This window comes from Centrocercus urophasianus, unplaced genomic scaffold (assembly GCF_019232065.1).
Source record: "Centrocercus urophasianus isolate 14NV4802_14NV808 unplaced genomic scaffold, USGS_Curo_1.0 seq_11, whole genome shotgun sequence".
NCBI lineage: Eukaryota > Metazoa > Chordata > Aves > Galliformes > Phasianidae > Centrocercus > Centrocercus urophasianus.
In genome coordinates, this window is record NW_024884253.1 from 68,562,537 (window position 1) to 68,575,964 (window position 13,428).

The 13,428-nt window shown below is 39.4% G+C and overlaps 1 protein-coding gene across 3 annotated transcripts in view; it reads right to left on the bottom strand.

Annotated features, from left to right (window-relative positions):
- The window catches only part of CTNND2 (catenin delta 2), a 507,709-nt gene that overhangs the window by 235,654 nt on the left and 258,627 nt on the right, over nt 1–13,428 (bottom strand). For all 3 annotated transcript variants that reach the window (XM_042838959.1, XM_042838975.1, XM_042838967.1), the window contains exon 7: nt 5,976–6,170. In XM_042838959.1, coding sequence (XP_042694893.1) covers nt 5,976–6,170 — 195 coding nt within the window. The remainder of the gene's footprint in view (nt 1–5,975; nt 6,171–13,428) is intronic.

Genomic DNA, 13,428 nt, shown 5'->3' on the forward strand with positions numbered 1-13,428 from the left:
GAGGACACAGCAGGAGAGCAGCAATGTGTTGCCAGCTGGCACAGCTTACCAGCACCAACTCCATAGTGTTTGACTTCTGCTTACTAACGAGATGAAAATTCAAATGGTTTGAGAGTGCAACACCTTCTCATACAAAAAATGAAACCCCAAGGACCAGAGGCAAATGGAGCCTGGACCTATTACTGAAAGTGGGAGGTGAGTGGAAGCCGTACACTTGGGCAGCGATCAGACACCAAATAGCTGGAATTGTATGGCCATGCTTTGCTTGTGCCAGTTAAACAAAGACAAAAAGAGGCTGTCAGAGCCATCTGAATGCTTTGCAAGCAACAAATGAGCGTTGCCACAAAAGACAGTGGAAACAATTTTGAAGGCCTGTTCCTATCTGGGACAGCAGCAAAAGGGGGGTTTTGCTTCTTCCTCTCCTGCCTTTCCTTTGGGCTCTGAATACACACTTGGTCTTCACCACATGTTGCAAGAAAGCCACTACCTCACTGACACGAAAAGGAATGCTCATTTGGCTTGTAAATCTTCCCCTCAGCTCCTGCTTGACTTCCAGGATAGCAGATGCCAGGGCCAAGAGCAGCAAGTGTGAAGCAGCAAGCATCAGCATGGATCTTCTTGCTTCCCATCTAAAAGCGTGTCTGACCCCTGGCACAAATCTGCATCCCTCTTTGTTCAGAAAGAACTCTAGGTTATCACAGAAGATGACTCCAGGGCAAACACTGCTTCTACACCACTAAAGCAAGACAATACTCAAATAAAGATTATTTTGTAAACAACCAAGAACAGTGCCTGATGTAATCATGGCTCCCACCATTCAGCCAAGGAAGCAGCAGGCAGGAATGGGAAGGAAGACAGGAAAGCAGAACACAGCATTCACCCAGAAGCTCAATAACACTTCTTACTTCCCACAACTTTTCCTGTACTGCATCACAACAGAATGAAATCCAGGATTTTTCCTGCTGCTGGTAAGTGCCAGAACAGACACCAGGAGCAACAGGCTCTATGCCTGGTGTTTGTGTGTGTGCTGTGTTTGCCCCCTGTGCCCTTCACTGAAGACCAAAAGCAAACACCAATCATTGAAAGCGCTTGCAGCAAGGACATTCCTGCCTGGTTACTGCTGCTGAAGCGTGACATCCTCCTGGCACAGGACAGGTCAACTGCAGAAAGCTCTTCCCTCCAAAGAACCTCCCCTTGGACTCACCATGGCAACACTGCTCCTGGTGGTGGCCTCCCTCCTCACACAAATCCAGCCAACAAAGAGCCATGTTTCTGTTTTGCATTTGCTGTCACAAATTTCATAGGCCTCTTCTCTTTGAAGAGTATCCTCTAACACAGCACTCAGGAGCCCAAACAGATCATGCCATCAAAGCTTTTAATATAAGATCTTCAGAAGTACTATGCTGATGGAGCCACAGAGTGCTGGTGTGAGCATGCTCAGACCTGATCTAAAGGACAGGAGGCGACAGGAGAGGCTGCAAGCTCCCTAGCTGCAGTACACAGGGACATCAGGCAGCTTCAAAAGCAGCAAGGAGAAGCAATGCAGGAGAGCCCTTGCTACACACACGCACCCCAGCCCAGAAACCATGCTTCTTATAAACACTTTGCTTCCTATGCTAAGTTACCATACAAAGCCAATGCAAAGTTTGACTGCTTATCTTTCCACCACCTGACCTTGTTCACAATAGAAATTTCATTCTGGGATCCTCTTTTTAACCTCAGGAATGCCAAACTTGTTCCACCACAGACTCCAACCTCTCCTCCAAGATTTTTCCCTCAACCTCTGAAAATAACAAGAGTGCTCCAAATACTGGGTCCAAGCACCCAACACTCACAGCTAATGTCATCTGCCTGCATAAACCCTACAGAGCTGCTAGACTTCCTGTGATCAAGCTGTGCCACCACGCATTCCTCATGGTGGCCTTCAGGAGCAGAGGCAGTTATCGACCTATGCACCAAGGCAACACTTCAGCTTTCTCCAGTAGTGTATCAGGGGAGCACTGATACAAGGGAGACATGCTTCATAGAGCTGGGAGGACAGGTTCATTCTTGTTTAATTGCTGGCTCCTCCTTACCACTTGAGTGAGGCTGAGGACAATGATACTCACCTTGAAAACCAAGAAACTCTCTTCAAAATGCTCAACATGTTCTAAGCTCAACACATTCACAGCTCACCAGCAACAGTCTTGCTTTTAAAGAGCAGCACATTTTTCAGCTGATAAAATTCCAGGCCCAGCTTGGGGAGGGTCAAGGTAAACATATTTACATCCCATTATTTCCAGAATGCTGGGAACATCATTCTTTCAAAGCTTTTAATAATGTTACCAAGAAATCACATCCTTTTATGGAAGAGGGCTTGTTTTCATTGGTCCCTTGGTGAAAGGGACAAGTGCCTTTATGCATTTCCAGACAGAGTGTTGTCACTGTTGTCACAAGGATAATAACAACTGATCTCAAAGCACCTACTGTTGTCACAGCCATGTTCCTGTACTGTAAGTCAAAACCAGTAGCCTGGTACCTGAGACACATCGCCTTCTCTTCAGAAAAACTACAAAAATTTCATGCTTACAAAACAGCCAGATTTCACAAACTTGGACTTGATTCATGTTTAGCATGAATAAAATGCCAACAATTGATTTAAATAAGACTAAAATATTAGACCTAACCTCCAATTCCACAAACTAAGCCAATGCATGAGAGAATAATGATTCTGCAACCTGTGCTGGCTGTAAGCAAATCTTTTTCCTCTCTTAAGTAACAACACGCTTCAAATTCCAGCAGCACTCATGCAAACATCCCACCAAATAAGTTTACCATTACAGCCATTAGTTCACAGTTTAAATGAATAAAGCAATGCCTTTAGGTTTGTAAGAAAAATAAATGAGATGACTGCTTGGAAAAAAAAAAAAATCAGTAGTGTTATTTAGCTAACAAATGAATTCCTACTCAGTAAGTAAATTTAGAAATTTATTGTGAAATGCAGTGCAAAAGTTTAGGCTACTACTTTTTACAAGAGAAGGCACAACCTTTTTAAGGCCAGAAGGGACTGCTACATAAAACTACAGGCCAAGAAAGCCTATGCAGCCATTGCTGTAAAGATTGCAAGACTATTTTTAGCTAAGCTTGACAGGAACACACCCAATCATGACTTGAACTTCAAAGTGATGAAGAATTTGTCCTGCCCCATCTGATGTTATGCTGAGAAGATGTTCTACAAGCTTCTACTACTTTGTACCTTCTGCAATACGTAGCCCTTAGTGTATAACTATGGTCATGCATTTCATTCATTAGTGAAACATGAAATTAAAAATACATGCTAAAAAAATGTAGCAAGCACACTAAATTCACAGTGTGTTACTTACACCACAGAGAAATCTTAGACTATCTTAGAATTCTGTTCACTGCATGTTGATTCACTCAGGCAATGAAAAACTGAGTGGGCTTTATCCTCAGTTGTGTAAACATTCCCAAATGCAATAGCTACTTCAGAGCTCAGAAAAGAGAGAGGCGATGCCTATTTTAAAAAAAGAAAGAAGAAACATCTCCATTCTGCGTCAGAAATGTGGAAGCTTCAAATTCAGGAGGAGTTCTCTCTTTCCAAAAGAGAAGTCATAGAAGCAAATGGCTTCCAAGTATAATTTGCATAACTTTTGTTTCTGGTGTGAAATGTCAGCTGTAGAGAAAGAAGATTAAAAAAAAAAAAAAAAAAACAAAACAACAAAATCAGACTTCATCCAAAGTCCTTCAGCTACATTTGCCTTCTCTTTTCTCCATCACATGTGAAAAAACCACGTGCCATCTTTAAGATTAAAGATACTATTGTAACACATAAGAGAATGAACTACAGTCTACAAAAAAAAAAAAAAAGCAGGAAGTTCTAAGCCTGCCCTCCAATGCGTTTCATGCACACAAAAGAAACATAATTTGAACAATCTGCATTTATCTTCAGGGAGTACACAAATTTACAACTCTTCTTTCCTACACCAATAGTGAAAGCAAATTCCTATTCAGTCTGAAATAGGAAACAGGCAATGAAGAACTGAGAATGTACACATGCTAAACTTAAGTTGGATTCTTACCACTTTCTTCTACTAATTTGAGAAAAGATATATAGCCTCCATATCTGAAGCATGCACATTTGTGGCAGAAGGAGCCTGAGAGCTGGTGTGTCCAGCCCAAGATTCCCTCTGACCACTGACTGCTCTTCAGGCTGGTTGTGCAAAAGGCTGACAGCAACCATCCATACTGTGCAGAGCAGTGGATAGCCTGGCATGCCTCCAGCCCTGTTTCTGCCAGTGATAGCATTATTAGGGAGGGGAGATGAAAGTGAGGGAGGGTCAACAAAACACAGAGCTGGACCAATGTAGCAGTTCTTCAGGATAAATCTGGAGAAAAGCTGAAGTCTGAGTCCCAGATACAGCAAAACAAAATTGACAGGGTTCATTTCTGCTATCCAAACCAATGTCTTTGGGCTCTTCCCTTCTGAAAAAGCTGCTTTCATGTATTACCCACTAACATCCTGTGATCCGGTTTCATTCACTATAATTGTGATCTAGTTTCACAAGGTTTCCTTACTTACAGAAGTGCCGTGAAGACAACAGTCACAAGAAAGCCTGCTAGTTCTGCACAGACTCAGAGGACATTTTGCAAGCAAAACAAGAAATCCATTCAATGCATGATCGTGAAAGAGTGCACTGCATACAAAAGAGGCTGCACATGGAATGCAAGGATTAAAGCTCAATGTAAAAGTTGCTTTATTTGCTACCACTACTGTCCAGTGACTTAGACAGAGTCTTGGTCCCAGTCACGAAAGAACAGCAATCTTTCTTCATATATACACACACAAATATGTCTACACAAAACGTGCTACTGTAGTTTCTTTCACTGAAAGGAAATACTCTTCACAAAGCATAAAGTTACTTTTGTTAAGTAATGGCTTAAAGTACTTTAAACAACTACAAAGCTTTAAGTAGTTAACTAAAGAATTCTGTGATTAACTTCTTTAAGTATTTCTCTTACTCTGAACACCCAAAACTTTCATAAAGCATCAGAAACCTCAGACATGCAAGAACTGCCAACTCTGCCCTTAGAAGACTTCAAAAATAAAATAAGTTTTTTAAAAAGTAAACTATCTAGCTCAAAAAAAAAAAAACCAAACCAAAAACGCAACACTTTTTTCTTGACGAAAACAGGAGTGACAAGAGAATGGACAGAATCTTCCCTATTTGTTTTTGTTGCATTGATCGAAACACTAGAAATACTTGCAACTCCTCAGGCAAGTTTTTCTTACAACTGCTTTAGGCTATTTTGGCTGTAGCACATATAAACTCTAATTATTTTGAGTATTCAATACCATAAATATCCCTGTTGATTTGAATCTCTGTGAGTTTCAACATACAACTACATTTCACTTGGTTGAGTGGACATTCTGCAAGGATGACACCAATGTACTTCATGGGCAATCATTATATGGATAAAACAGGGATGCTAACAGCTTTAGTCAGTGCCTTAGTTCAATTTTGTGTCTGGGATCCTATGCATAAGCTTACCTGTGCAGGAGAGAGGAAGAACACATACATATGAATCACTTGAAAGTCAAATGAGCAATCCTTTAGCTTCATGAGAAAGGAACTTTGCAGTCCCTTTGCAAAACACAAACTTTGCTAGCAAATAAAAATAGCAATTACTCCAGAGATTTTTTTTTTCTTGAAGACAACACAAAAGATTAATAGAAGCACTCTCCTTATGAGTAAGCCCCCTCTCCAAATTAGCTTAAGCTACTGTATACAGCACTAAGCATTTCTACGTTTTGTGCATGCTTTTAGGGTTCTGTTGATAGCTGCATCTACACAGGTATTTTGTTTTACTGACATGCACACAATCCACGTTGTTTAACTCATCAGAAAGAGAAGAATTAGTAGCGAAGAGTAAGACAGAGCTCATAAAAGACAATCATGCAAGTTATAATCACCTACCTGTACTAGTGCGATATGTGCCTGTGTGTGCTGGTTGCAGAGGGTCCCCCTGACTCTGGCTGAGACTCCTCATAGGGGGCTTCTGATAAACTCTGTCTTCGTAAATAGGATCTATATGATGTTCTGGAGACTGCAGTGCCCTTAACTCGGAGCCAAGGTGGCTGTGCTGGCTGCTGTAAGATGCCCGAGACCCAGCTGCAAATAGATTTAAGAGACAATTAAGATAGCAGAAAAACAAGCAATAAATACAGACGGATTTAATAAAGTTAACTTGAAAGTTGCAGTTCAAAAACAACCAAAAAGCTTTCAATATACAAACAGCGTGCAACAACAGCAGCTAGTTTTGTTCACTTCAGTTCCATCATCCAGCTGCCCACATCTAATGCAAAGTCTATTTTCTTGGAAAGAAGTAACACTTCAGAGCCATATTGTGAAAGGCCACTAAAAAAAAAAAAATCTCCCATAGGCATGGAGAAGGGGAGAAGCCGTGAGATCCAGGCAGGCCCTGAGCCCAAATATGACCACAGAACAATCACGAAGGGGGAGAAGAACAAGAATCAGGGTCAGAACTGGCTTCATGTATTATGCCCATATCTTAATCTAATCATGAAGTAACTTAAAGATGATGAATAGATGTAGTTGCACGAAGGCTGATCTGTTTGCTGCTTCACTGGATGTACACCAGAATAGTTGAGTCTTACCAATATTTTTGCCCTCTACGATTTAAAAAAAAAACAAACAAACAACCTACTGCTATGACTTTCTACAACTTAAATCCTCTAAAGATGAATAAATTAAACATACCATCTGGAAACAATACTGCAAGGATACAACATCAAATGGAACCGCACAAAATTTTTTTTTGGTACTATTAGAATATTATTTTCTACCATGACATTAAAAAGAGACTTGTATACATTTCTAGCTGTGATAATTACTCTTACTTGACTTACTATTTTCAAGACTCCCAAAGATAGTCATGAGGAAGGCAAAAAGGCAGACAACTACGCAAGTAACACTTGACAAAGCAGGGTCTTACACCACTACGTGATAAGGTGCTATTTAAATGTGTAGAAACGCAATCAGAGATTTAACTACCACATCCCCTGCTGATACTCCTGTGAGATTAAAATCCTGGATGCAGGATTCTACTAACTCAGCTTGGGCTGTCCCTACAAGCTGTCTAGCTATGCCTGCTGGAATTCTCTACCACATTCATTGCATTTACAGTTTTGTTGCAGACACACTAAATAGTAAGAAAATCCAAAGCAAATACATAAAGTGATACACAGTACCAGTACAGGATAGAAATGAAAAGAGATGCACAGAATTAGTTAAATCTCATTAAAATTGCCTGGAGGAAAAGAGTTTCTTCCATTTCCTTCTTTTTAATCAGTTTGTGCCACATTCAGGTTTTCTTTGAAAGTTTTCAACATACATGCATGTGTTAAGTGGAATATCCTATTTGCATTTTTTTCCCATCGAACATTTTTTAGACTGAATTGCCATTAGCACACTACTGCAAATTTCTTCTTGTTCCCCTTATTGGAAAGGATCTCAAAGACACATTTTACCTAGAACTACTGGATTATCCAGAAAGTTGATATTACTCTTCAAGGAGTATGTTCTTCATGATCCACATTTTCAAACACTCCTTTAGCCCTGCATCCAAGAACAGCAAGAAAGGCCTGGATTGGAAAAGACCTCAAAGGCTACTCGGCCCCAACTCTGTGCCATGGGCAGGGCTGCCAGTCACCAGCTCAGGCTGCCCAGGGTCCCATTCAACCTGGTCTTGAGCATCTCCAGGTAGGGGGCACCACAGCTTGTATGGGCAGCTGTGCCAGCCCCTCATCACTCCCTGAGTAAAAAAGAAAAAAAAATTTCCTCCCAGTATCTAATCTCATCTTCCTTCTTCCAGATTTAAACAATTCCTCCTTGTTCTATTATTATTTGCCCTTGTAAAAAGTCAGTCTCCCTCTCGCTCATAGAGCTCCCTTCAAGTTCTGGAAGGCCACAATAGGTACTGCATCATATGGTGACTGATTTTCAGAACAGCCCCACCAAAGCATACCATCCTTCGGAGTGGTTTAAAATACAGCCAATAGGGTATATATTCAAGTTTTTTGCATCAGCTGTATTTACTGCATATCTGGTTCAGTCTGTATTTTCTGAAAATCGATAGGAAAAAAACGAGCACAATGCTTCAGTGGTTCAACAATGTATCAATAGAACAGACTTGATACAGAATAGAGAACTATACCTCCCTTCTAGAAGTAGAGCAAGCCTTCTCTCCATTTACAAAGTAATAATGCTCTTTGGAGCAATAGATTTTCCTTGGAACTCTGCTCCCAGTGAACAGAAATAATTTTTTCCCGTTGAGCTCTATGGCAGTATAATGTAAACATTAACAAGCTCTCATTATGCTACTCTTCTAGTGAGGTAGCTTTAATTCTTACTCTACAATTGTACTAAATATGCAAGTGTCAAGTACAGTTCATTAATAAAAACAAACACCACAGTGGTATATTTGATTACCACACATACTATTAGGGCTGGAATGCTGTTGGACTGAATAATAAAGATATGTATCACTGGAGAAACTATATTACAGATCAAACAAACAAGACAAAGAAGAGGGAATAAACAGCAAAAGAAATTCGTTACTACTCATCCATCCTCCCCAAGACATTTCAAGATGACAAAGCTTTCAACAGATAATTGAAGTACTTTTATTTCACAAACATAGCCACCGTTAAATCCCAGAAATGAAAGCTAACAGAACATGAACCATTCTAGTATTCCTCCTTTTGTATCATGAGACTGTTACTGAAATGGTTACTTCTATCACCTTATTAGACAATGTCATGGATTCTTCCTTAAACATACTGCTTATCACCTTCAAAGAAGATACGTCTTACTCTGGATGTGTATATGTAATTTTTGTGTTAAACAATTCATGGACAATGACAAAACCTACTCTGTAAATAAATACATACTTTTTAAGGTAAGTCCATTAAAAATATTTAATTACAAGCAAAATCTGATACTTTCCCATAGGATTTGCTAACCAATTTTAACACACAATTTCCAAACAGTAAGACATCAATACTTAAACACAAAATACTAGCACCCTTCAAAGGTCTTAAATTTTGTAAATAAATAGATAAAAAGATGAAAAATCAAGATCACTTTCAGTGTTTTTTTAAGCTACTGTTTCAAAAGCTGAGATAGTTTTGTCTTCAAGTAAAATTTCTATTGATCTCTATTATTTATTGATATTATAATACTTAGATACTTACACATTTATTTATGCATCTACACTTAAAAGCAACAGATTTTACTTCATGTTTTAAGTATTACAATAACTAATGATAATGCTGTAACATGATGGAAAGCACAACAATAATGACAGCAGAATAGCAAAGTCCTAGACTACCACAAGTGAGACTTACTCAAACACAACAAACTCTAGCACAGACATAAAGAAAAGAAGCTGCTTACATCTAGAAGACTTCAAGTACACAGGAACCTCCAACAAGATACCCTTGTCTCTACTGCTGACACTTAAATGAGGTCTGGGAAGAGGTGGATCCTGGCTCCACCACTTCTGGTCACTCAGATACACTGCATACAGCTGAGCTCTCCTGGGTTGGCCCTGCCTTCCCATCAGGTGCTCAATCACTGGGTCATTTCCACTACACCAACCAAAAGCTATTGGAAGAGAGGTGTGACATCTGCTGCTAATGCCAAAGATCAGATTGATAACTTCAGAAGAGCTAACACACAATTTACAGCTGAAATTAACTGTAGATTTGTAGGTTTTTATATCCAAGAAAATGAAGGGCTGCATAACGGCTTTCAGACAACTGCATCCCATTTCATCTCTACGCTCAGCCCTTCTCCATCATGTGCTGTTATTATGGAAGACATTGAAAAGAGGGTTAGAATAATTGATCAAAACCAAGGCTGTGAACTCAGGAAAATTAATGCCAGTGAGAGAAGGACAGGGATAGCATGACTCCTGCCTGCACCTCTAGGTTAGCAGCAAATGGCTACATCCATTACAGCCTGATGCTGTCAGCTGATCTGTATTGTTTGCAGCAAACAATCTGCATTAATGCAGTCTAAAGCTTGCGAGATCCTGAGCAGCAACAAGGTCAGAATGGAAAAAGCAGTGATCAATATACTACCAGGAAGTAATAAACATGGAATTACCAGGCCCATTAGTATTCTCACAGACAAGGAGGCTCACTACTCAGAGAAATTGCTTCCCTGAACCTGAAGCTATCATGAAGGCACTGCATACTTCAAACTGTAGTTGCCCAAGCCATGTTCTTACCAGCCACCATGCCTTCAATCTGTCACTGTAAGTTTCTTGAAACCACAGCAGTAATGTGCACCAAGTCCATGCATATCTTTCTTATATCTGCAAACAGGTTAATTCCCTCTTCCCTGACCAGCCCACACCAACCAGTAACACCATATTGGTCTTGTGAGACTACAGGGCATCAAGTCCATTCAATACATACAAAAATCCAAGGACAACTAATTACTAAATCTACAGTTCGCCAAGCTGTTAATTGTAAATGATGCATTTAATGAGAGAGTATATACAAAATTCTTGTAAGCACATTTCTGAAGAAAGTTCTTTTTCTCCCTTCTAGTTTAAAAAAAAAAAAAAAAAGTACTGAGAAGAAGAAAATTTATTTAAGTGCTGAAGGAACTACAGTTAATTCCTAAGTTATCAAACGGTGTAATCTTTAGTTTAAAAAAAGGTTGAGAAATTATTTGATTGCAGTGTTGGAGGTGCATGACAGCAGAATGTATGGAGAAGACTAAATGGCTCTACAATAGCTACAAAAGAAAAACAGAAAGAAAGCAAACACGATAGGCTGAAAAAAATCCAAACGGTACATTTGTTTTAAAACAGAAAATAATTAACTGTAAGAACAAAGATACAGAGATTCTTCTCTGTTCTCTAAAGTGTCTAAAATAAGACTGACTGAAAACGGAATGCCACTCTTTTGCATCTCTGTGGAGCTCACAAAAACAAACAGTGGTCAGGCTCCAGGAGAGGAAAAATGTGAGCCCCCAGACAGGTGCATCTGATTATGGCTACAGAAAATCTAGAACCAGCCAGGTGTTTTTTAGAATTTTCACTGCATGAATATACCACATTCCTAGAGGCTTTGCTCTCTTCCTGCATCTAAGGGGGGGTAACAGAAACCAGGAGGTAGTGCAATCCTACCTCCTGGAGACTAAAGGGAATCTCTGTTTTTTATTTTTAAGAAAAGCCCTACTAGATGAAGATTTCCATGTTATTCAGTGGTATGGAAAAATGGTTGAGTCCTAGGAAAATATTTTTGGGGCTCTTTATTTTGAACAAAGTCTCGTTTTCCAGTAGAAAAAAACTACTGTAAACAGACAAATGTAACATGAGAAAAATACACAAAAGAATCCCCAATTCCTTTTTCAGACCTTCTGTAAGCTGTCATGGAAGTAAATACAGTAGACACATTTAAATGACACTGGTAATCCAACAGTTTATATCAACATAGTAAACTGCTCCACTGCAGCATTTTTCATTTTAGTAAGCTAGAGTATTAAAGCTATTCAAATTAATGGATACACAGGCAATTATATATGTCTTAGAATGGTTTTTATTTGTGCCCTTTGTGACAGCCTGTCATAGTTTTGTGATTTCTGGTTCTCGGTATTCCACATCATAGCATCATGTGGGGCACTGGGAGTTTAACAGTTAGTGCCCCACATGATGTTATGATGTGGAATACCAAGAACCAAAAATCACAAAACCATGACACAGCCTTTAAGAACAACCCTGTCTTGCTCAAGCTCTACAGAGCCCTATGAATCCATGGTACTCTGAGCAGCTGTAAGTGCAAGAGCAGATAGGGTTGCCCTTGTTTCCCGGAATTCAGAGCTCATTAGAATTATGAAATACACAAGTGGCAGCCTCAGCATGAAGAAAACTGTCCAGATTTGACTGGATAAACTATTTAGCCCCTCATTTTAAAATCTTCCATCACAAAACAGTCATCAATGGCCCTGTTAAAGCAGCTTCCTTATGTCTGTGATAGAGGAATATCAATAATGAGATGCAAGTTGAGAGTAAAATTCAATGTCCATTATATTACAATAAGAAACAATTACCAGTAATGTGTTTACACTGGTTAACCTAACTTGATTACAACTGCACTCATTTCAACACATTTTATCTCTGGCTACATCAGGCTCCAAGTATCAAGCTCGGATTTGGAATGCACTACAATGCAGCGCACTCAGGAGATGTGATTTCTTAACAGGATTGACCACCCACAACTGCCCGTATAGATTTTTCATTTCAAGCTTAATGACAACATCGCTCATGTAATTTGTGATGAGTTTTTCTTAGATTACAAGTCAAAAAACACAAAGAGCCACCCACACAATGGTAACACTGTAACAAGACAGCAATAAGACTACAGGCACAGAAACTACTAGAGAAGCACAGCATGTTTTTTGCGTGCTTTTGAGAGGATAGAAAGAAGAGAAGTCAGGTATAGCTTCACTACAAAAATGCAACATGGGAGAAAGAGGATATAAACAGTAGGATTACTGATCTGAACTCATACATAAGGAGATATTTTATAGCCACTAAACTGTCTTGGTTTACTTGTAAAGAAAGTAATGTGAAGCCAGGTGCAAAATTAGAGCACTGATGGAAGAGGAGGGAAAAGAAATCAAACATCTGCAACAAGAATTTTGGTAAAATACTGACCTTTTCTGCCAGAAATGTATGCAGAGACCTCTCCAAAGTGCTTGTCTGATAACATGCATCTTCTCCTTATACCATCAGAAAAGAACAGTATGATCTACAACAAATGCTACTGGTTCTACATCAAGAAATAAACTCAGAAAACAGGGTTATGGCAGCACAACTTGATAAAAAGAAAAATACCAAAGAAAATGCCTCTAACCTAAGTGCTGAAAGTGAATGCAAATCACCAAGAGGTGACAGATGGTTACATTAACTAGTAAGACGTGACAGGCCATATGGCAGGACCAGCTAATGCATACCTCAAGTGCATCAGTTTGCGCCCCCAGCACACCAACGATCTGCCCTAACAAACCAAAATAGACTCTGAAGCGAATTCCCTTTGATTCGAGGTGAGCTTTTTCTTCAAGTTTTCTCATCTGTTTAGGTTTTATATGCGCACATTCTAAATATACTGATTTAGGTATCAAGGCTGTTTTTTTGTTCCTGTTGTTTGGTTTTCACTCAAATATTGAAATAAAGATTAAGGAAAGGAATTTCAGAACTGAACTAGTTTTTATCTTTATACTCTTTTTCCCATTCTCCTTACGCCACTCTGTTCATAACTCAGGACTCTTCCTACAAATAAAGGAGGTAAATAATTGATTTATCACACAGGATGCCTTTCAACTCACATCT